Source organism: Solenopsis invicta, chromosome 7 (genome assembly GCF_016802725.1).
Source record: "Solenopsis invicta isolate M01_SB chromosome 7, UNIL_Sinv_3.0, whole genome shotgun sequence".
In the NCBI taxonomy this organism is placed as follows: Eukaryota; Metazoa; Arthropoda; class Insecta; order Hymenoptera; family Formicidae; genus Solenopsis; species Solenopsis invicta.
The window spans coordinates 12,722,794-12,744,987 of NC_052670.1; the positions used below are offsets into that span (position 1 = coordinate 12,722,794).

At 26.8% G+C, this 22,194-nt stretch overlaps 2 protein-coding genes and 1 long non-coding RNA gene across 8 annotated transcripts; 1 reads left to right on the forward strand and 2 right to left on the reverse strand.

Moving 5' to 3' along the window:
• Nucleotides 1-153: 153 nt before the first annotated feature.
• Nucleotides 154-6,314, reverse strand: LOC105202443 (odorant receptor 43a). Of its 3 annotated transcripts, none has more exons than XM_039451394.1 (7): nucleotides 5,580-6,314; nucleotides 4,353-4,622; nucleotides 2,942-3,215; nucleotides 2,542-2,641; nucleotides 1,591-1,710; nucleotides 1,362-1,517; nucleotides 154-393 (listed from the first exon to the last, which is right to left on the reverse strand). In XM_039451394.1, exons 1-7 carry the CDS (start codon nucleotides 5,608-5,610, stop codon nucleotides 340-342), a joined length of 1,005 nt encoding a protein of 334 aa, XP_039307328.1. In that variant the 5' UTR covers nucleotides 5,611-6,314; the 3' UTR covers nucleotides 154-339. The 3 variants fall into 3 exon arrangements, with proteins under 3 accessions (XP_039307328.1, XP_039307326.1, XP_039307327.1); XM_039451392.1 differs by having other exon boundaries at nucleotides 2,747-3,215; nucleotides 5,580-6,313; XM_039451393.1 differs by having other exon boundaries at nucleotides 2,747-3,215; nucleotides 4,353-4,626; nucleotides 5,580-6,310.
• Nucleotides 2,621-10,558, forward strand: LOC120358200. The gene is made up of 3 exons (XR_005575160.1): nucleotides 2,621-2,996; nucleotides 9,181-9,307; nucleotides 10,206-10,558. It is a non-coding gene; the product is annotated as an uncharacterized LOC120358200 (long non-coding RNA).
• Nucleotides 9,781-21,481, reverse strand: LOC105202429 (odorant receptor 43a-like). Of its 4 annotated transcripts, none has more exons than XM_039451381.1 (8): nucleotides 18,406-19,444; nucleotides 17,477-17,750; nucleotides 15,936-16,404; nucleotides 15,733-15,832; nucleotides 14,775-14,894; nucleotides 14,547-14,702; nucleotides 11,591-11,639; nucleotides 9,781-10,332 (listed from the first exon to the last, which is right to left on the reverse strand). In XM_039451381.1, exons 1-8 carry the CDS (start codon nucleotides 18,442-18,444, stop codon nucleotides 10,292-10,294), a joined length of 1,248 nt encoding a protein of 415 aa, XP_039307315.1. In that variant the 5' UTR covers nucleotides 18,445-19,444; the 3' UTR covers nucleotides 9,781-10,291. The 4 variants fall into 4 exon arrangements, with proteins under 4 accessions (XP_039307315.1, XP_011169259.3, XP_039307316.1 ...); XM_011170957.3 differs by lacking the exon at nucleotides 18,406-19,444 and adding an exon at nucleotides 19,469-21,481 and having other exon boundaries at nucleotides 10,256-10,332; XM_039451382.1 differs by having other exon boundaries at nucleotides 10,256-10,332; nucleotides 18,708-19,444.
• Nucleotides 21,482-22,194: the final 713 nt, after the last annotated feature.

Below are 22,194 nucleotides of genomic sequence, written 5' to 3' on the forward strand. Positions count from 1 at the left end.
TTTACAAATTATAAGTGCATATAATATGGAATTACTTAAAATTATTACTTTTAAAAACAATGATTGGTAAAGTTGATAAAACGTTTTTATTTAAATTAAAATATTTGACTAAGATTTGCTACAAGTTATGTATATATACAATATATACTGTGTGTGTGTGTGTGTGTGTGTGTGTGTGTGTGTGTGTGTGTGTGTGTAAACATAGATGCAAAATCTATATTATTTGCCTAATATACTATTTTCTGCACTTGTTTTAAATATATATTTTACTAAATGCATGTAATACGTAAACAAAGTGTATAAAACACTTAGACAAGATTTGGAAAAGAATTTTATGAATTAACCTTGTTTTGCAAGTAGAATAGATACATATCCAGCCGACGTTTTTATTAACTGAAATTAATTAAAAAAATGTGAAATAATATAATATTTTCTAAAAAAAGCGATACAGTTATTATTAAAAATATAAAATATGTATGTGTATATACGTGTTTGCAAATATTTTTGTAATATACGAGTATGTTTCTTTAATTAATATGCACTTAGTATGTGTTTTTAGTATATAAATATAATCGTCTTAATGTTGCATTAATCTGATTTCTTGCATTTTTATAATTTTGTTTTATTATTATATTATAAAAAAGATATATGTATACAAATATTTTATATTCAATTAATTTAAAAAAATATGAGATAAATTTTATTTTTTTAATACACATTATTTTTTATAAAAATAGGGTATAAATTGTTACAATAGAATATTGTTAATTTATTTGCAAGTTTAATATAATTTTTAATGCATGTATATATGTGTATTATATGAGAAGAATTTTTTATGAAAACACAAGTCTATAGGTTCTTCATTTTTTTTTTAAATAAATTCTAGAAAGTCTAAAACTGTGTTTTTATACTTATTATATTTCATGAAAGATTTTCATAGTCAAAGATCATTTTAAGAGTTTTTATTTTAATCTTGAATAAAGTTTTTGAGAAAGTTTCATCGAAATTATAGGTTAACTGTTTTCGGAACTTAATTCCAATAGTTTCCTTTTTTTCTTCTTTTTTTTAAATATATTTTCAAAATAATAATCAGAGCCTTAGTTAACACTGCTTTTATGCCTATTATGTCCAGAAAAAAAATTATTATATTTATATAAATAATTTTAAGAAAAATTATATTTTTTTGAAAATTTAATTTTTTGGACTTCTTTGGTCTTTGTGAAAAATTGCTTATATGTATATAAATATGTATATGCATATAATTTATAAATTTATACCTGAAATATTGGTAATATATTGGGTACCAATAGCTTATATTATACTAGATAACTAATGTAAATATTAATGAATAATTTACTTACATTGCAAAACATCGATAATGTCATAGGAAACATTTTTCCAGCAGTAATATGGAGGGTTTTGTTGGCTCGAATCATTATTATAATTAAAGATCTCGCTTCTTCTGGATTCAGCTTATACCATTCGTAATTATATGCTGCACGATATATTCCTTCACACTATATAAATAATATACAGATATAATACTTTGCCGCCTTTCTATCACAGATTTTTTTATATAATAATACTTATTTGAGCTACTAATATTTCTCCTACTACACAATATAGACACATGTGACCGCAAACGTTTAACGCTCCGGATATAAGATATATCAGACGAATCATTGACATTTCTCTTCCTTCTGTTAGTACCTAAATAATCAATAGAGTAGTGTAAGCGTAAATAACGCAAATTATCTTAAAAAATTATATTATAAACATAAAAAATTAATTTTTTTGTTGCATTTTTTGTTTGAAATTAAGGATATAATAATGAATTGTTTTAAATAATATCAATATTTATAATAATAGTTTGAAATATTATATATAAATTAAATATTCTAATATATACAATAAAATGTGATAAATGTTACACTAAATACAACAGTTAGAGAATTGTCTTTTCTTATTCGATTTTTTACACCATTTTTAAACTATAATTGTTTAGATAATAATTAATGTAAAGTACAAATAAAAAAATGAGTTTTGAAGTGCAATGGCTCTAACAGAAGGTGCAACTTTTATTCATTTGAATACTAGTACACATTGTGCTAATAATGGGGCATCATAGATAGACGAAAATTTTGCAGTATTGCGCTAAGATGATACGCAGCCATTTTATCAAAATAAAATTTTAAAATAATAACATTATAATAATGTTAATAATAGTATTTGTCAAAAATTGATCAAATTAAAGTTTGAGTTTTTACCTATAATACATCGTTCATTAGACCAAAAATAAAGAAGAATTATGCAATAGTCCTGATATGCTTCCCAACTTTAATAAGAAAAAAGAACTTTTTACTTTTTTTAACAGGCTATTTTTAATAATTAATAAATATTTAAAAAAAATATATGATAGTTAAAATTATTTGAATTGAAACTTTAAAGAGTTTTGACGTTAGACTCATATCTTTATATGCTAATCCTTTTATAGTTATTATACTCAAAATAAGCAGATTTAATTTTTTATTTACGACTTACTGCGATGATTAAAAATCCATATAGACAAAATAATGTACCAAAATATAGTAATAAACCAAGTAATAAGACAGTAAATGTACTTTCAACGATATCAAAAAATCTGAAAGAAGAATGTTAATAATTTTTAAGTGTAACAAAGATATAAAATATATATTTTAAAAGATAAATAAATATATTTTATAAATGCAATAAATTAATACGAAACTTGATTAATCGTATATGTTCGTTGACGATGACAGCGAGATCACCATTGAAGTTATTAAATTGTTTTGTATTGATTATTCGTTCTTTAAGGTTCTCCATTTGTCCACACAAATGAAATATCAATAATCCAAGTAAATTATCTACGCCAGTGTAAGATGCAGAAGACATTAAGAGTAGAAGGGCTTGCGCAACGTACGTGAGTTCGTAATATGGACTTTGATCTTTGTCGTAGAAGTAATGGGTTTGCAAAGGTAAGACTTTATCTGGATCCGTTATATTTGTCCTATATCTCAATGATGTTCCAAAAAAAGGTAGACATATGAGTAAAAACATTGCTACAACCATAAGAATATATCCAAATATAGTAACTACACGCGCACTTTGTGCACGTTTTGTCATGACATGCAGTTCTTTGTCGGTTTTGACATTTGACCAATCATTGGCAATTGTGTTTAACACCAACACAAGATCTTAAACAAAACAAAATTCTGTTAACAAGTCTGTACGTGCTGGAAACTGAAGCGGAAATAATTCCGTATTTACAAAATCTATTTTAAATTCTAATCCAAGCAAGTAATTAATGACGACAGTATATTATTGTTTCGAGAATTTTTCATAGAAACAATTTCTTATAAATAAACATATTAATCAATAAAAAATATGCAATTATATATGCTTTTTGGTAAGCAACTATATATTATCCTTACTTTAATTAATTCTGCGCATAAGAGCATTAAGTATGAAACAGAAGAAAAAGTGATTTATTTTATATTTAATGTAAAAAAAATCGCAGATAAAGTATAAAATATGAAATTATTTGCAAATTATAAAATATTTTGCGTAAAATATAAAATATTTTGCAAAAGTACATATATTGTTTCTTGATAGCTCTGCATTAATCCTTTATTAGTCCACTAGGAAAATGAGATTCTTATGCATTTAAATTTAATTTCTATTGCTTCTACATTATTTCATAATTATAGTGATAATTCAAGCAAGAATTGGTGTAATAATATTATTATAATATTAAATAAATATTTTTTTTTTAAACGCGAAATTTTTAGAAAGCTTCTGTATTTCCAGGTTCAACAATGTTTCAAATATTTTCAGTAATTTTTTTTGATTTTAAGAACGAAAACTATAAATACGGTTACCAGTTAAATGCTCTAAGGTAAATGAGTTAAATGATCATAATGAAGCTTTCAAGAGGTGTGACCACAAAGAGCTAATACTTTTATACAATACAGAATAACTTATAAAAAAGTTATCAATTTTATAATTATATAAAATAACCATATAATTTTATTTAAAGTAATGTCCTTTAAAAAACTTGAATCAATTTTATCATTATTTGTTTCTTTTCAGATTATACAATTTTTGTTTAAACTATTCTTTCTTCTACTGTTCTTAATTTCGAGGTTTGTTTTTGTAGGCTTCACCCTGTACGTATTAAAATATTTTAGCGGAAAGTTATGAAAGACATATTTGAATCATTCTGAATCATTTATAATTTATTTGTTAAGTTAACTGATGTATTAAATTTATTTTTTCGGGATTAATGCAACTTTTGGGATTTAATTAATTTAAACTGCACCAAAGGACATTACCAGGCTTCTTCCACCATATGACCACCAGTTTTATTATTGTGGTCAACAATGGTAAAGTAAATTGCAAGTTGTCTATTGTTGCCATCATGTCACCCCATGTTCTCACCAGCGAATGCAATCCTGGAATAATGCCAACGAAGACGAGCAGGAACAGTAAAAACATCGCACGCAAGTTTGATAAGAATCTGTTAGAGGCATTTTCGTGAATATTCGGCCATAAACCGGCAACATTCAGCGTAAAACGATTAAGCTTAGTTGCCCATTCGAAATCTACCTAGATAGATGAATTTAATATATGATTAATAGTGCAATATTTAATATTTAATATTATATATTTGTATAGAAAATACAAAATATTTACAACACGTTTTTATAGTTTTATATTTTACATAGAATTTTCTATTTAAATTATTAAAAATTTTATATCTATACAGAACCAATTGTTACAGAGAAAATTTCCAGAAAGGCTTTTACATTTAATATGCAATATTTCTAAAAGTATTCTGCAAAACGAATGAAATGTTGCAATAGAAATGTTTCTGAAATCTTGTAATATAGACTATGTTGCAATAGAAATGTTTCGGAAATCTATTGCATATAGTAAATTTATGTATTAGATTTAAAGTATTTTAAGAATAATATTTATATTTATTAGATTTAGAAAAAAATTTTTTCAGCAATTGTTTAATATAATAATATTTCACTTTCTTTTAGCAATATTGTTGCAAGGTTTCAAGTGCAAGAATCGCGGATATTTTGCTATCTCAGAGACCTATTTGAAACATTGCAGAAATATTTTAAAACTTTTCTGAAATGTCCCACTTTTCTTAGGTGAAATATTTTGAGATATGTTTAAAAAATTTTGGTGTTGTATGGATATTAGAAACATTTATTTTTTACAAAAATTTAAAACATATTGTTAATGACAGATATAACTCAAATAGCAAACTGACGTAAGTTTGCCATCACTTTGATATCAAAATTTTAATGTCAGCTTGCTACCTGAGTAGTAATTGCCAAACCAAGTCAGACTCGGTTCACGAATGTGCATTACAAAATAATCAATATGTTACGACGCGTAGCGTTTATACAGGAATTTGTCTTGTTGGCTCCTTAAAAAGTTTAAGCAAATTGTATTAAATAATTCGATACGATCAACGATTGATATTTCAACATAAATTACACACAATTATTTTAATCTAACATAACAAAAGTGATAATCAGCACCTGCGTATTTCATTATCTCGGTGGTATACATGTTCGAAAGTATAAAGTCACATAAAGACTGACGTTTTAAATTCTTCCGTGTGTGAAACACATTCTGTAAACTATAGACTCTTGCTTGACATTGCTAACTTGACGCCTGTTATTTCGATTAATGTTCCGTGGACGTTTTATAACGAAAGAAGAATCGTTAATATTGTGTGCAACATGCATGATTGCTTTAACTGTCAGGTGCAACTATCTCACATAAATAAAAGTGGAAACAAAAAAGGGTTGAAATGCGTAACAGAGGGAGACTTGTGACAGGGCCGCAGTTGTAAATATTATCTACACTTATACAATTATTATTCGAACATGTTAATCTCGTCGGAAAGTGCTCAAACTAATACATAACTAATATATAAACTCATCAACAACAGGCCGTGAATTAAAGTATTAATATAGCATATATAATATACTAATTGGATCAGTTGACAATAAGAAAAGGATACTATTTTTAACTATTATAATATTGTACATTTTTTAAATATTTTTTTTATAAATGTAATTATTATTAATATTTATAACAAATATATTTCATTTAAAACATGTAAGAATTTTTCATTTTTTTCTTTTTGTTTCTGGGAATTGGAGTTCGCCGTCCCTGATCTTTATTGTACACGTCTAATGTTTTCAAAGTTGCGATATTCGCACATGTGACAACTGTCACGCAAAAGCCATTGTGGTAAAAGTTCTCATATTCGCGTGACATAAAATTTTAATATATATTCTCCACTTCTCATACCGTACCTTTTCTCTACATTTTGAGTTATGTTGAAGCGTATTTCTATTGTTGTGCCTTCCACTCTTGATACAAGCACTAGTGGATTGGCGATGAGTACGTGAAGTTTAATAAATGCGTAACCCTTTTTAAGCCAGTAACAGACGATGCAAATTTTTGATCTAGTAAATTGCTAGAAATGTACCAAACAGTTCGTAGAATTTCAAATAATTTTCTAGATCGTAAGCAATCCAGCAGAAAAAGAATTGCGTAGTTTGCCGTAGGCTTTAATCTCTTATTGTACTCTTACTCATGACAAACTTATTAGCAGCACCGTGTCTTTTTGAGGTAGTCAATTGATACTACATGATTAATAGGTATTATTAATATCATCTTTAATTTTTATTAAGTATTATGGATTTGTATAATATATAAAAAGATAATATTTGTAAATGATATTTTCATATTAATTCAGTCATTGTAGAAGTAAATATGAAAGTAGAGCAAACAGTTCTTAAAATAAAAGAGTGGCCCGATACAAGATCGCCGGTCTCACTAACAATAAGTGATAAATTGTTTGAAGTAATTCGATAGCGCGCCAAGTTTTTAAGATTGTTAACATCAGTTATTATCAACTGCAGTACTTAAAACACAATAAATAATATTATTTAACATGGTTAAATATAATTAAATTTAAAACATTATAATCTCTATATGACAATGATTAATGCAATGCGTTATTAAGTATTAAATTTAATGATATTAAAGTTAACTAAAGTTAATACTTATGTAATAAGATTAATAAAGATTAAATAATTGGTATAATAATTATTAAATTATTTACATTACCAAACAGCAACATTGTCATAGGAAATTCTTTTTCAGCCATAATATAAAGAATTTTGTTAACTCGAATTATTGTCAGAAACAAAGTCTTCGTCTTTTTTAACAAATTATTTGATAACGGTTTGTATCGTGGAAAAACCATTGAAGACTATAAACGAACCGGAGTTTGTCAGATTGACATCAGGCCTGAGTAATTTAAAAGTGTCTACATATTGTTCAAGTAGACAAACGTTAACTGAGTGTATACAAATTAAATTTGAAAATTTAATGGCAAGTATTCGTAAAAAGCATATTGAAAAATTAATTCTAATATTACATGGTACTAAAATACCAAATACCAAAATGTATAGATTGATTCTATTGTTATTTATCTAACGCATAATGTGGTCAAATTACTTTACCCATAATCATATTGCTGTCGTCCCCGTGAACACATATGTATATAGTATCAGTCACGCCCAGTCATTCATTCTCTGCTTATTGAATAAATCACGATTTGATTTGTAATACGAACGTGTTTCATTAACAATCGCGAATAGCAGGTCGCGCGACAAATTGAATGAATAATGTTGTATTACACAAAACAAAAATTAATTAAGTTTAATAATTCGCTCGACAAAATTATTTACGGGGTAAATTTCAGAAAGCATTTTACTGTGCTTTAAAATTTATTTATTGTAAAAAATTAAATGTGTCTAACTTGTTCTTTTTATACGTGTCTACGCGCTTAAAAATACGGTTGATACAAAAAATTAGGATTGAAAAAGTTTTATTTATTATAATTCATTGTGCTACATTAAAGTGAAATTAAATCGAGATTTTGTTACAAGCAAAAATAAAATTTTCTGCATTAGCTTTTCAAATATCGCGATATAAATTCATTCATATTGTATAAAAAGTAATAGGTATAAGTACAAACTTCATAGAGAAACATGTACATAGAGTTATGTATTAATACTGTGAAAGTTATAAAGAAACTTTATAATCTTCATTAATAATCTTATAGCGTGCAAGAAAACTTTGCAATTTTTACTATATTATTCTTTCTTTCTGTGAATTAATTTTACTATTTTATTTAAAGTATAACAGGTTTATCTACTTTGTTAGTGACGAGACGTCAATTGGAAAACTTAGAACTTTTGTTTTTGTTTCATAATGTTTTCACTGTTTCTATGTATGTTTCTTGTATTAATTCCATCAAAAATAACTAGATGCAGCGCCGTTTTCTATCGAGTCGAGTGCATTTTACATGTGCACGCGCGCGTTTCCCAAGTATATATTTTCAGAATGAATTTTTAAATGGTTTTCTCAATTTTTGAAATTATACAGTTTTTAAGCTACTTGATTGATGTTACGGCAATTAATCTTTTTTTTGTGAACTCGGGCACTCACTCTATCGCAGCATACGACACATGTGTACGTTATAACGTCATCGCGTGTGCAAACGACAGACGATGAAATTTGCACGCAATTACACATTTCGCGAAACTGTAACGTGTGTTATGCGCGACCAGTGTTATGCGACACACGGTGGCTACACGGTGGCTACACAGGATTATTACGCAGCTGTGTTCATCGGCGCACACATGGCATCGTGAAACCGCATAAATGGCTGGAGCGACATGACCCAATGTGAATTATTTGGCGGCTCGTTTCACGTGCATTTGCCTTTAGTGGATCGATTAATTACAGTTGCTTACTTTTCTTCTGCTATATTTTATGCGCTTTTTTTTGCCTTTGACGACGTCAGCGGACGCAATTGGAGATAAATTCAATTAAAATTAAGATCTGAATTGAATTTTATTATTGTTAACTATATTAATGTTGTGACTTATGAATTATTAATCCACAACATTACATAATGTTAAGAACAAAACATAAATATTAACTAAATTGAATTGGAAATGAAAATCATGATATACTTATGATGCTGTTAAGAAAAACTATCTAACTTAGTGAATAACATTTTTTTGCATTGATTTATTTTTTTTATTGCAGGTATATTAAAGAATGAGGTTCTAAAAAGCGAAACCTTTCGATTTGGCTGCAAATTGGTATACTAGTTCATTTTGATGCGCTGAATAGGAATATTATAAGGAAAGTCACCGACAAGGTCATCTTCAAGGTAAGAAATTTAAAAAACTTGAAAAATATCGGTTTTTTAATATTATTTTGATAAATATTAACTTAACCATAAAATTTTTCAAATAAAAGTTATAACTCTTGAAATAATACATCATTTATGTATTACACATTTTTTGCATAGAACCCTGTGTCCGAATTATGTGCTTAAGAAAATGCGTGCCAACAGGAAATGACTGTCCGAAGCCTTTCCAATGTTTGAGATTTCCCTTCTTTTTGCGTATTTACTTTTCACTGTATTGTGCTATCCGATTGCATTCTGTTCTTTTATGTAAATGCATATATGTGTCCGTATGTGTACATATGTATATGTATGTGTGTCGTGTAAGACTTATCGTATGTGAGGACCGAGTGTATAACAGTTCGTGCTGCATTATTGGTTTGTGTCACTCTCTGCTTCCTACCTGATTCCTCGGATTTTCAATTTGATGCGAAAAGTTATATAATTTTCGATGATTCGATAATAGATTATTGATAATATTTTCTATAGTAAGCATTTACATATTGACAGATGAGAAGTATAGCAAGAAATCATAAATAAATTGTGACGAGACAAGAGTCTCGATGCCTTCATCTCGATCTCGGTCTCGCCGTCGAAACTTAGGCTTAGTCTCGTCTCGTGAGATGAGACGAAAGTCTCGATTTTCGAGAGTTTCGGTGAAACACTAGTGAGCTCACCCGCAAGTGTAGTGTGCTTCAAGTTTTTCCTGTTTCTTCATATTCTTGTACACATTTTATGCGTCCCTGATCTTGATGTATATTCCCAGTTTAAGAAGTTTCTGAAATGTACCTCGTAATTATTGACCAATACGTATAACATCTTTTTGCGCTTGAAATTTAATACTTTCCTCTCATATCATCCTTTTTTTCTAACCAACCAGGTTTGATGGATCAAGCGCATTCTGCTTGCAATGGTGTGCCATTCTCTACCATCATGGAATCCTCCGGCTACTCATGCGCGCGTTATTTATGATCGTGTGACGGTGGCAGGTGCTTTGCGTTGTCGTGCTCGAATATGAGAGAAATAATTATTAGGTTTTTATATCTAAGTTGTTAATTATCTTTGCGGACAAAATTATGCGTGTAATGAGTTTGCGTATTAAAAAAAGTATGAGATTGATATTATTTATACAAATAATTTTGTTACGTAGATCTGATTATCTTACTAATAACAAGTAATAATGTTACTGATATCGTTTCTTTCGCGCGCAATAAAGTGCTTACAAAAAAATAATATCACAATTTGGTATTGTTACTACTGGTATTTTTTCATCAAATGAGAGTAAGCAAGTACTATACACGATGATGTATCTTGAGGAAATACAGTTTAAAGTACTTGTGAACTTGATGCTTAATTGTAATATTTTATGATAAAGTACTAACATGCAGAAAAAGGATTTTTTGCTGCCGAAGCTAAAATATAATCATGGTAACTAAAATATGTCCTTAAAATGTTGTTAGTAGGCTTAATGTCCTTGCTGCAGTTCAATTTATTAAGTATTACAACAGCTGCAATTAAATACAAGTAACAATGTTCCATAAAGAATTACTAGTTAATGTATGATTTTACACACGAAAGATATTGAAGAATTGAGGAATTTATTATTTTCTTAGCTATTCATTAAAATACGTTTTTAATTTTAACTAAAAAAGTTGAATCTTTTAGCAAATGTATTTTATTTTTAATAGCCAGTTTTTATTAATGACAGAAATTTTAAACTATCTGCTTACATTTAATTTATATTTTTAACTAAATTTTTTTATTTATCAATATAATTTTATTAGCGCAACGAGTAAACGCATGCTATTTTATATGTATTATCTCTAAACTTATAAATGTAAATAATTATTAGGTTTTATATCACCCGCAATATTTTTTTGTAAGCATTATATTTTTATTATATTGTTAAATGAATGTAAAGAAGCATTAGTGGTAGACATCACAAACATGCATTTTTTACAAATTATAAGTCCAGATAATATGGTTTTACTATTTTTAAAAACAATGATTTAAACAATGATAAAGTTGTTAAAATGTCTTTATTTAAATAAAGAATATTTGACTAAGATTTACTACAAGTTATGTGTATATACAATATATATATGTATATAAAACATGTATTTAAAATAAATGCAAAATCTATATTATTTGCATAATATACTATTTTTTGCACTTGTTTTAAATATATGTTTTACTAAATGCATGTAATACATAAACAAAATGTATAAAACATTTAGACAAGATTTAGAAATAAATTTTATTAACCTTGTCTCGCAAGTAGAACAGATACATATCCGGCTGATGTTTTTATTAACTGAAATTTATTTAAAAAATGTGAAATAATATAATATTTTCTAAAAAAAGCGATACAGTTATTGTTAAGGAAATATAAAGTATATATGAGTATATGTGTGTTTACAAATATTTTAAACATATTTTTAGTAATATACGAGTATTTTTCCTTAATTAATATGCACTTAATATGTGTTTTTAGTATATAAATATAATCATCTTAATGTTGCGTTAATCTGATATTAGATTTTTTGAATTTTTATAATTTTGTTTTATTATTATATTTTAAAAAATATGATATAAAAATTTTATTTTCTTAAGGGAGCAGAAACCTTTGAAAATTTAAAATAGTCTATTTTTATGAATTTTTTTACGGGAACTATATAAGCAATTGAATTGAAATTTTGCACACATATTTATCTATAATTTATCAATAATCAGAAATTTTTACAAGTAAAAATAATAAAAATTGTAATAATTATAATATTGTCCGCGTGACGTGTTCGAGCGCGCATTATGGTGACCATAAAATCTTGATACTCATTGTCAGTTATCTCAGATAACAAATCGAAAAAGATTTCGACTTTTTACTTTTGCTACGCGTGAGCCACTCCTTGATTACTTTTGTCCTCAGTGTTTAAAGACGAAATAAAATTTAAAATTGTTTCACGTGAGATTTATTAAGTAAAATTATTTTTATTTTTAAGTTCTGTTTATGAAGATTATTTTGCTAATAATTTTTTAATAACAGATGATGGAATGACTTGGACCGTTTTGAAAGTCAAAGTCATTATTAAAGTGAAGTGGAAATTATCGTATGAAAGTATTGTTGTATGAAAAAAATGTTTACACATATTTTTAATATTTTATGTTAAAAATTGATGATGACGCTGAAGTTAGTGGCCACTTCCAGCTGCCAAGTCCGAAAAGCCAGGGGCGAATTTTGTTGCGGGCCCCAGGTAATAAAATGCATTTTACGACGTGTTATACGTCCCATGAAAATGAGACATTCCATAGAAAGTTCAATGAGAATAATGACACGTAATGATAAACGGAAAAAGATTTAGTTAAAAATATAGAAAATAATAACAATACATTATAAAATGTATATATAATATGTATATAAACAAAAACGATAACATCATTTCCATACGCATGATGGTAGACTTTTAAAAAAAATTCTAAAATGTAACTTAGAATATTATGACACCAAAATACTTTGACTTTTTCAGTATCACATACGCATTGTTTATTTAAACATTATTAATAATTAGCGGATCGTGCAAGTCTCACACATGATAATCAAGTTTCAGAAAAAATTCTGAAATGAAGTGTGGGGCGAAAAGAAACCAAAAAACTTTGTACTTTTTAGTATCGCACACGCTTTGTTTATTTAAAAAATAATTAACAACTAGCGGCCAAGTGATGCACAAACCACACGCATGGCAATAGAGTTTCAGAAAAAATTCTAAAATATAGTCTAAGGCATGAGAAAATCGAAACAGTTTAAATTTTTCAGTATTGCGCACTTATTGTTTATTTAAAAAATAATTAATAATTAGCGGCTAGATGGTGCACAGGCCACACGCATGAAAAAAATGCATTTATGTATTAATGTACGTACGTTTAAACTTTTTTTTACATTAATATCGCCGGCATTTGTAGTACCCGATGTGTATCACAGGGAGGTTGCACGGTCGGATTTGGCACATTATTTGTGTCTTTTACAGACATGATGCCTTTTATAGACAAAGTTTTTCGTTACATACTCCTTTTGAAAAGTATAATGCTTCTCATAGACGTGATGTCTTGTATAGACATGGTGTCTTTTATAGATATGGTGTCTCTTACAAACATGGTGTTTTTTACCGACATGATGTCTTTTATAGATAAAGTTTTTTGTTACATACTCCGGTTGACGAGTATGACGTCTCTCATAAACGTGATGTCTTTTGCAAACATAAAAAAATTACATAACTTAATTACATAACTTAAGTTATAACCTACATAACCTTTTTATTAGAAATTATTGACTTTTATTTTTTTAACTTAAACACGTTGTTATATGCGTTTTATTATCTGGGGCCCCGCACCGCTATTTGTCCCTGGTTTTTTGGATCTGGCCGCTGGAAGTAGCTAACTTCAGCGTCATCATAAGTAAATAAGTTTATCATATGTATTATGTGCTTGACAAAGTTAAAATTGAAAAAAATATACATTTGTAGAAAATAAAAAAACTGCTAAAATCAGTTAAATTAACTTTTTTAACTAAAAAAAATTGAAATCTTATAATTTAAATTACGTAAACTTTATAATTGTATATTACTGTTTACAGATATATAATCAGAGGTAATTGTATTTAAAAACAATGTAATATATGTCAATTGGATGTACTTAAAACCTAAAAATAATTTAAAAAATCGGTTTTTATTTTTTATTTTTTTTGATACATTCTACTAAATTCAAAAATCTGAAAAAAATTTTGAATATAATATGTCATATGACTCAGCCACAAAATTTTTTAAAAAGTGGCCACTATTTTAGATCAAAAGATAATTTAAAAACTTTTCGATATTTAAAAAAAACGGAAATTTTAGCAGAGAACGACAAAAAAATTAGAATTTATGTATATGGATACCCTTTATAACCATGAATTTTTATTGTAAGGATTAATTTAGATTTAATGCAGAAAGAAATATTAATAAAAAATCACATTTCTTGCAATATCTCAAAATTGGTCATTTGAAATAAAACTTGGCACAAAATTGGATATTTTGCTCCATATAATGATTAATTACGCGCGAGACCCGAAATCACTCTTCGTATTCCGCTATACACTTTATACGTGAAACATCAGTAATATATTAGGTACAAATAGTTTAATTTATACTGGATAACTAATGTAAATAATAATGAATAATTTACTTACATTGCAAAACATCGATAGTGTCATAGGAAACATTTTTCCAGCAGTAATATGGAGAGTTTTGTGGGCTCGAATCATTATTATAATCAAAGTTCTTGCTTCTTCCGGATTTAACTTATACCATTCGTAATTATATGCGGCATGATATATTCCTTCACACTATATAAATAATATGCAGATATAATTTTTTGCCGCCTTTCTATAACAGATTTTTTATATAATAATACTTACTTGTGCTACTAAAATTTCTCCTACTACGCAATACAGACACATGTGACCACAAACGTTTAACGCTACAGATATAAGATATATCAGACGGATCATTGACATTTCTCTTCCTTCTGTTAGTACCTAAATAATCAATAGAGGAGTGTGAGCGTAAATGACGCAAATTATCTTAAAAAATTATATTATAAACATAAAAAATTTATTTTTTTGTTGCATTTTTTGTTTGAAATTAAGGATATAATAATAAATTGTTTTAAATAATATCAATATTTATAATAATAATTTGAAATATTATATATAAATTAAATATTCTAATATATACAATAAAATGAGATAAATGTTACACTAAATACAACAATTAGAGTATTGTCTTTTCTTATTCAATTTTTCACACTATTTCTAAACTATAATTAATTAGATAATAATTAATGTAAAGTACAAATAAAGAAATAAGTTTTGAAGTGCAATGGCTTTAACAGAAAGTGCAATTTTTATTCATTTGAATACTTGTACACATTGTGCGAATAATGTGCAATAATGGCATCACAACTTGATGAAAATTTTGCAGTATTGCGCTAAGATGATTGCAGCCATTTTAACAAAATAAAATTTTAAAATAATGACATTATAATAATATTAATAATAGTATTTGTCAAAAATTGGTTAAATTTAAGTTTGAGTTTTTACCTATATCGTTCATTAGACCGAAAATAAGGAAAAATGATGCAATAGTGCTGATAACATGCTTCCCAAATGTAATAAGAAAAATTTCTAATTTTTTAATTTTTTTAGCAGGGTATTTTTTATAATTAATAAATATTAAAAAAAAATATGACAGCTGAAATTATGTTAATTTGCAACTTCAAAGAGTTTTGACGCTGAACTCATATCTTTACATGCTCATCTTTTATTAGTTATTATACTTAATATAAGCAAATGTAATTTTCTTTTTACGACTTACTGCGACGATTAAAAATCCATATAGACAAAATAATGTTCCAAAATATAGTAATAAACCAAGTAATAATACAGTAAATGTACTTTCAACAATATCAAAATATCTGAAAGAAGAAGGTTAATAACTTTTTAAGTGTAACAAAGATATAAAATATATATTTTAAAAGATAAATAATATTTTATAAATGGAATAAATTAATACGAAACTTGATTAATCGTATATGATCGTTGACGATGATAGCGAGACCACCATTGAAATTCTTAAATTGTTTTATATTGGTTATTCGTTCTTTGAGGTTTTCCATTTGTCCACACAAATGAAATATCAATAATCCAAGTAAATTATCTACGCCGGTGTAAGATGCAGCAGACATTATGAGTAGAAGGGCTTGCGCGGCGTAGGTCAGTTCGAAATATGGACTTTGATTTTTGTCGTAGAAGTAATGGCTTTGCAAAGGTAATACTTTAATTGGATCCGTTATATTTGTTCTATATCTTAATGATGTTCCAAAAAAGGGTAGACATATGAGTAAAAATAATGCTACAGCCATAAGAATATACCCAAATATAGTAACTACACGCGCACTTTGTGCACGTTTTATCATGACATGCAGTTCTTTGTCGCTTTTGACATTTGACCAATCATCGGCAATTGTGTTTAACACCAATACGAGATCTTTAACAAAACAAGATCGCGTTAACGAGTCTGTACATGTTAGAAACTGAAGCGGAAATAATTCCGTATTTATAAAATCTATTTTGAATTTAAAATTCTAATCCAAGCAAGTGATTAATGACGACGGTATATTATTGTTTTGAGAAGTCCTCATAGAAATAATTTCTTATAAATAAACATATTGATCAATGAAAAATATGCAATTACATATACTTTTTAAAAAGCAACTATGTATTATTTTTACTTCAATCGATTCTGTGCATAAAAGAATTAAGTATAAAACAAAAGAAAAAGTGATTTATTGTATATTTAATGTAAAAGTATCATAGATAAAGTATAAAATATAAAATATTTAGCAAACTAATTTGTTTTTTGATAACTGTGTATTAATCTTTTGTAGTCCTCTAGAAACATGAGGTTCTTATGCATTTAAATTTAATTTTTCTATTGTTTCTACATTATTTCATAAGTGATAACTCAAGCAAGTATTGATATAATAATTATATTATAATAAATAAACATTTTTTTGAAACGCAAAAATTTTCAGAAACCGCTGTATTTTTAGGTTCAACAATGTTTAAAATATGTTCAGTAAATCTTTTTTGACTTCAAAAATAAAAGCTGTGAATACGGTTACCAGTTAAATGCTCTGAGATCATAATGGAACTTTCAAGAGATGTGACCGCAAAGAACTAATACTTTTATACAATACAGAATAACTAGAAAAATTATTAATTTTATGATTATATAAAATAATCATATAATTTCATTTAAAGTAATGGCCTTTAAAGAATTTGAAAAATCAATTTTTTCGAAAATTAATTTTATCATTATGTGTTTTTTTTCACTTAATACAATTTTTGTTTAAACTGTTCTACTGTACTTAATTTCGAGGTTTGTTTTTACAGGCTTTACCTTGTACGTATTAAGATATTTTAGCGGGAAGACATTTGAATCATTCTAAATCATTTATAATTTATTTGTTAGGTTAACCAATGTATTAAATTTATTTTTTCGGGATTAATACAACTTTCGGGATTTAATTAATTTAAACTGCACCAAAAAACGTTACCAGGTTTCTTCCACCATATGATCACCAGTTTTATTATTGTCGTCAACAATGGTAAAGTAAATTGCAAGTTGTCTATTGTTGCCATCATGTCACCCCATGTTCTCACCAGCGAATGCAATGCTGGAATCATGCCAACGAAGACGAGCAGGAACAATGAAAACATTGCACGCAAGTTTGACAAGAATCTGTCAGAGGCATTTTCGTGAATATTCGGCCATAAGCCGGCAACATTCAGCGTAAGACGATTAAGTTTAGTCGCCCATTCAAAATTTACCTAGGTAGACAAATTTAATATATGATTAATAGTGCGATATTTAACATTTAACATTATATATTAGTGTAGAAAATTCAAAATATTTACTACATTTTGTTTGTTTAGAGAGTTTTACATTTTACATTAAATTTTTTATTTGTGTTATTAAAAATTTTGTATCTACACAGAACTGTTTGCAGAGAAAGCTTTCAACATTTTATATTTAATATAAAAAATTTCTGAAAAGATTCTACACAACGTATGAAATGTTGCAACAGAAATGTTTCTGAAATCTTGTAATATAAAATTATGTTGCAATAGAAACGTTTCTAAAATCTATCACATATAATAAATTTATGTGTTAAATTTAAAGTATTTTAGGAATAATACTTATATTTATTAGATTCAAAAAAAATTTTTGTAGTAATTTTTTTAATATAATAATATTTAAGTAATCTTTTAACAATATGTTTGCAAAGTTTCAAATGCAAGAATCGCGGATATCTTGCTATCTTAGAGACCTATTTAAAACATTGCAGAAATATTTTAAACATTTCTGAAATGTTCCATTTTCTTTAGATGAAGTATTTTTAAAACATCTCTGAAAAATTTTGGTATTGTGTGGATATTAGAAATATTTATCTTTTACAAAGATTTAAAAAATTTTGATAATTACAGAAATAACTCGAGTAGCAAACTGACGTAAGTTTACCATCACTTTGATATCAATATTTTGATGTCAGCTGGCTACCCGAGTAGTAATTGACAAGACAAGTCAGACTCCGGACACAAATGAGCATTACAAAATAATCAATATGTTATGACGCGTGGCATTTATATAGAAATTTGTCTTGTTGGCGGTATATGAAGTTTAAGCAAAATGTATTAAATAATTCAATGCGATCATCAATGATTGATATTTAATATAAATTACGCACAATTATTTTAATCTAACGTAACAAAAGTGGTAATCAGCACCTGCGTTTTCATTCTCTCGGTGGTATACATGTTCGAAAGTATGAAGTCACATAAAGACTGACGTTTTAAATTCTTCCGTGTGTGAAACACATTCTGTAAACTATAGACTCTTGCTTGACATTGCTAACTTGACGCGTTTTATTTCGATTAATGTTCCGTGGATGTTTTATAACGAAAGGAGAATCGTTAATATTGTGTGCAACATGCATGATTGCTTTAACTGTCAGGTGCAACGATCTCACATAAAAGTGGAAACAAAAAAGGGTTGAAATGCGCAACAGAAGGAGACTTGTGACAGGGCCGCAGTTGTAAATATTATCTACACTTATACAATTATCATTGAAATGTTAATTTCGTCGGAAAGTACTCGAATTAATATAAAACCGATATATAAACTCATCAACGACAAGACGTGAATTGAAGTATTAATATAGCATATATAATATACCAATTAAATCAGTTAACAATAAGGAAATAATACCATTTTTTACTATAACAATATTGTTGATTTTTTAAATATTCTTCTTATAAATGTAAATGTTATTAATATTTATAGTAAGTATATTTCATTTAAAACATGTAAAGATTCTTCATTATTTCCTTTTTGTTTGTGAGAATCAGAGTACGCCGTCCCTGATCTTTATTGTGTAATGTTTTCAAAGTTCGCGATACGTATATGACAACCGTCACGCAAAAGCCATTCTGGTAAAAGTTCTTGTGATCGCGCAACATAAAATTTTAATACTCTCTACTTCTCATACCTTTTTTCTTTTTGAGTTACGTTGAAGCGTATTTCTGTTGTCGTGTCTCCCACTCTCGTTACAGGCATTAGTGAATTGGCGATGAGTACGTGAAGTTTAGTAAATCCATAACCCTTCTTAAACTAGCAACATATAGTACAATGCGATTTTTTGTGCGATCTAGTAAATTGCTAGAAATGTATCAAACAGCACGTAGAGCTTCAAATAATTTCCTAAATCGTAAGCTTGCCGTAGGCTTTAATCTTTTATTGTACTCCTACTAGACAAACTCATTAATTGCACCGTGTCTTTTTGGAGTAGTTAATTTATACATGAATAATAGGTATTATTAATAACATCTAATAAATGTAATTTTATTCAATGTTAATTGTTATGTATTATGGATTTATATAATACATAAGAAAATATTATTTGTAAATGATATTTCCAAATTAATTCAGTCATTGTATAAGTAAATATGAAAGTAGCGCAAACAGTTCACAAAATAAAAAAGTGACAAGATACGAGATCGCTGGTCTCACTAAGTGATAAATTGTTTAGAGTAATTTGAGAGAGCAAGTTTTCAAGATTGTTAGCATCAGTTATTTATATTTAATTGATTTCCAATTTAATATCGTGATATTACTATTTTTTGTTGAAATAATAATATTATTCTTACGTCTATTATTCAGGTAAATGTAAGTATAAAAATTAAATTAAATTTTGCATTGCTAATAGAACAGAAATATTACTGCCATGTGTCTATATCAACTGCAATACTTAAAACACGTACAATAAATAATATTTTTTAACATAATTAAACATAATTAAATTTAAAACATTATAATCTCAATATAACAGTAATTAACGCAATGTATTATTATTAAGTATTACAGTTATAATGTTATTAAAGTTAACTAAAGTTAATACTTTATTGTGTAATAACATTAATAAAGAATAAATAATTAATATACTAATCATTAAATTACTTACATTACCGAATAGCAACATTGTCATAAGAAATATTTTTCCAGCCGTAACATAAAAAAGTTTGTTAGCTCAAATTATTATCAGAAGCAAAATAGTTTTTGTCTCTTTTGGCAAATGATTTGATAAAGAATTTAATCGTGAAAAAATTATTGAAAGCTATAAACAAACTCAAGATTGATATCAGGCCTAAATAATTGAAAAGTGCCTATACGTTGTTCAAGCTGACAAACGTTAACTAAATGTATACAAATTATATTTGAAAATTTAATGGCAAATATTTGTAAAAAGCAAAAATTAATTCTAATATTACATAATGCCAAAGTACCAAGTACCAAAAAATAGATTGGTTCTATTCCTATTTATCTGACGCATAATATGATCGAACGTTTAAATAAGACGTATAAGATTTCAAAGGATGCAGAACATTAAGCATACATATAAAACAAAAGAAAAGACTTACCGACTGCTCTCCATGTAATTTATATTAAGTGAAGTCAGTAAGTCATCTCTTATGGTAAATAGTTGTTCAAATCATTAATAATCACCTTGTATATATTTACATGATTATACTACAGATTCCATAGCGCATAAGTATACTGCGTTTTATTATAAGTTTATTTTATTAGTTTGTATTAGTGTTTAGTATGGCAAGTTATCAGGCTAAGTGTCTTAAAAGAGTAAAACACAGGATGCAATGTATGTGTACTTATATAGGTTTTAAAGTTATACTTACTGAAGTAGTAATGTCTATCAAGTTTTGCAAAAATTGTGTCTATTATTTTAATATTAATTATAATTATTTTGTGTTACTATAAAAAAGTACAAAGTACAATTTTACTTTAATATTTTATCACTTTATTGCTATTTTGTAACTGTATACAATTTGTATTATATTTTTATGCATTATATTTGATTTTTATTTTAATAAATTACAAAGAATATTACTTAAAATTTCTTAAAACAATTAAAATTAACAAGCAGTTTTAAATATTTGGTAATAGAGAATTGTATAAAGGAGAAGAAAGTAATATAGCACTCAGTTTCATTTTATTAAATAACTTTGTTTATAATTAATATTTTCTTTGAAACTTGAACGATTACATTCATTAGAATGTTGTTTGATAGATTCTAGACTCAAAGTAATAAAATATTATTTAGGACGTGATTTATAAAAATCTAATGCACTGATAATCGGTGGAGGAAAAAAAGTAATTGTTCATAGCTATTTATAAAAATAAGTTAAAAAGTATAGTTTAGTTTAAAAGAAACACAGTACCTTGTTACAAAATTATATATTTTTAATTTTCCATTGTTTAAAATTTTCCTGATTTAGAATTTTCCTGCGTTCAAAAGCTTTAGAAATAAATTAAAAATTTTTTAAAACAAATCATTTTATACTTGTTTAACATTAAACAACAAGCATAAAATGATGTTTCTAATGTTTCTAAACACCGATCTTTAGAATGATAATCGATTTATCAAAGAAATATTTCAATATAAAAATTTTGCTCAAAAAAATCATATTAGCAATATTCCATGTTATTGTTTTAACTTTGTATAACTCGAAATGTATACGGCCGAATAAAAAGTTAAATAACAAAAAAAGCACTCCAATGTGAGTACTTTCATGTGATAATACATTCAAGTTTAAGAATAATGAGGAAGTGCATGTATTTAATTAAAGGTTAAAAGTGTACCTTGAAAAAGATTAGAAGTGCTCAAAAGTAAAAATGTTTTATAACAATTGTCAGTCATTA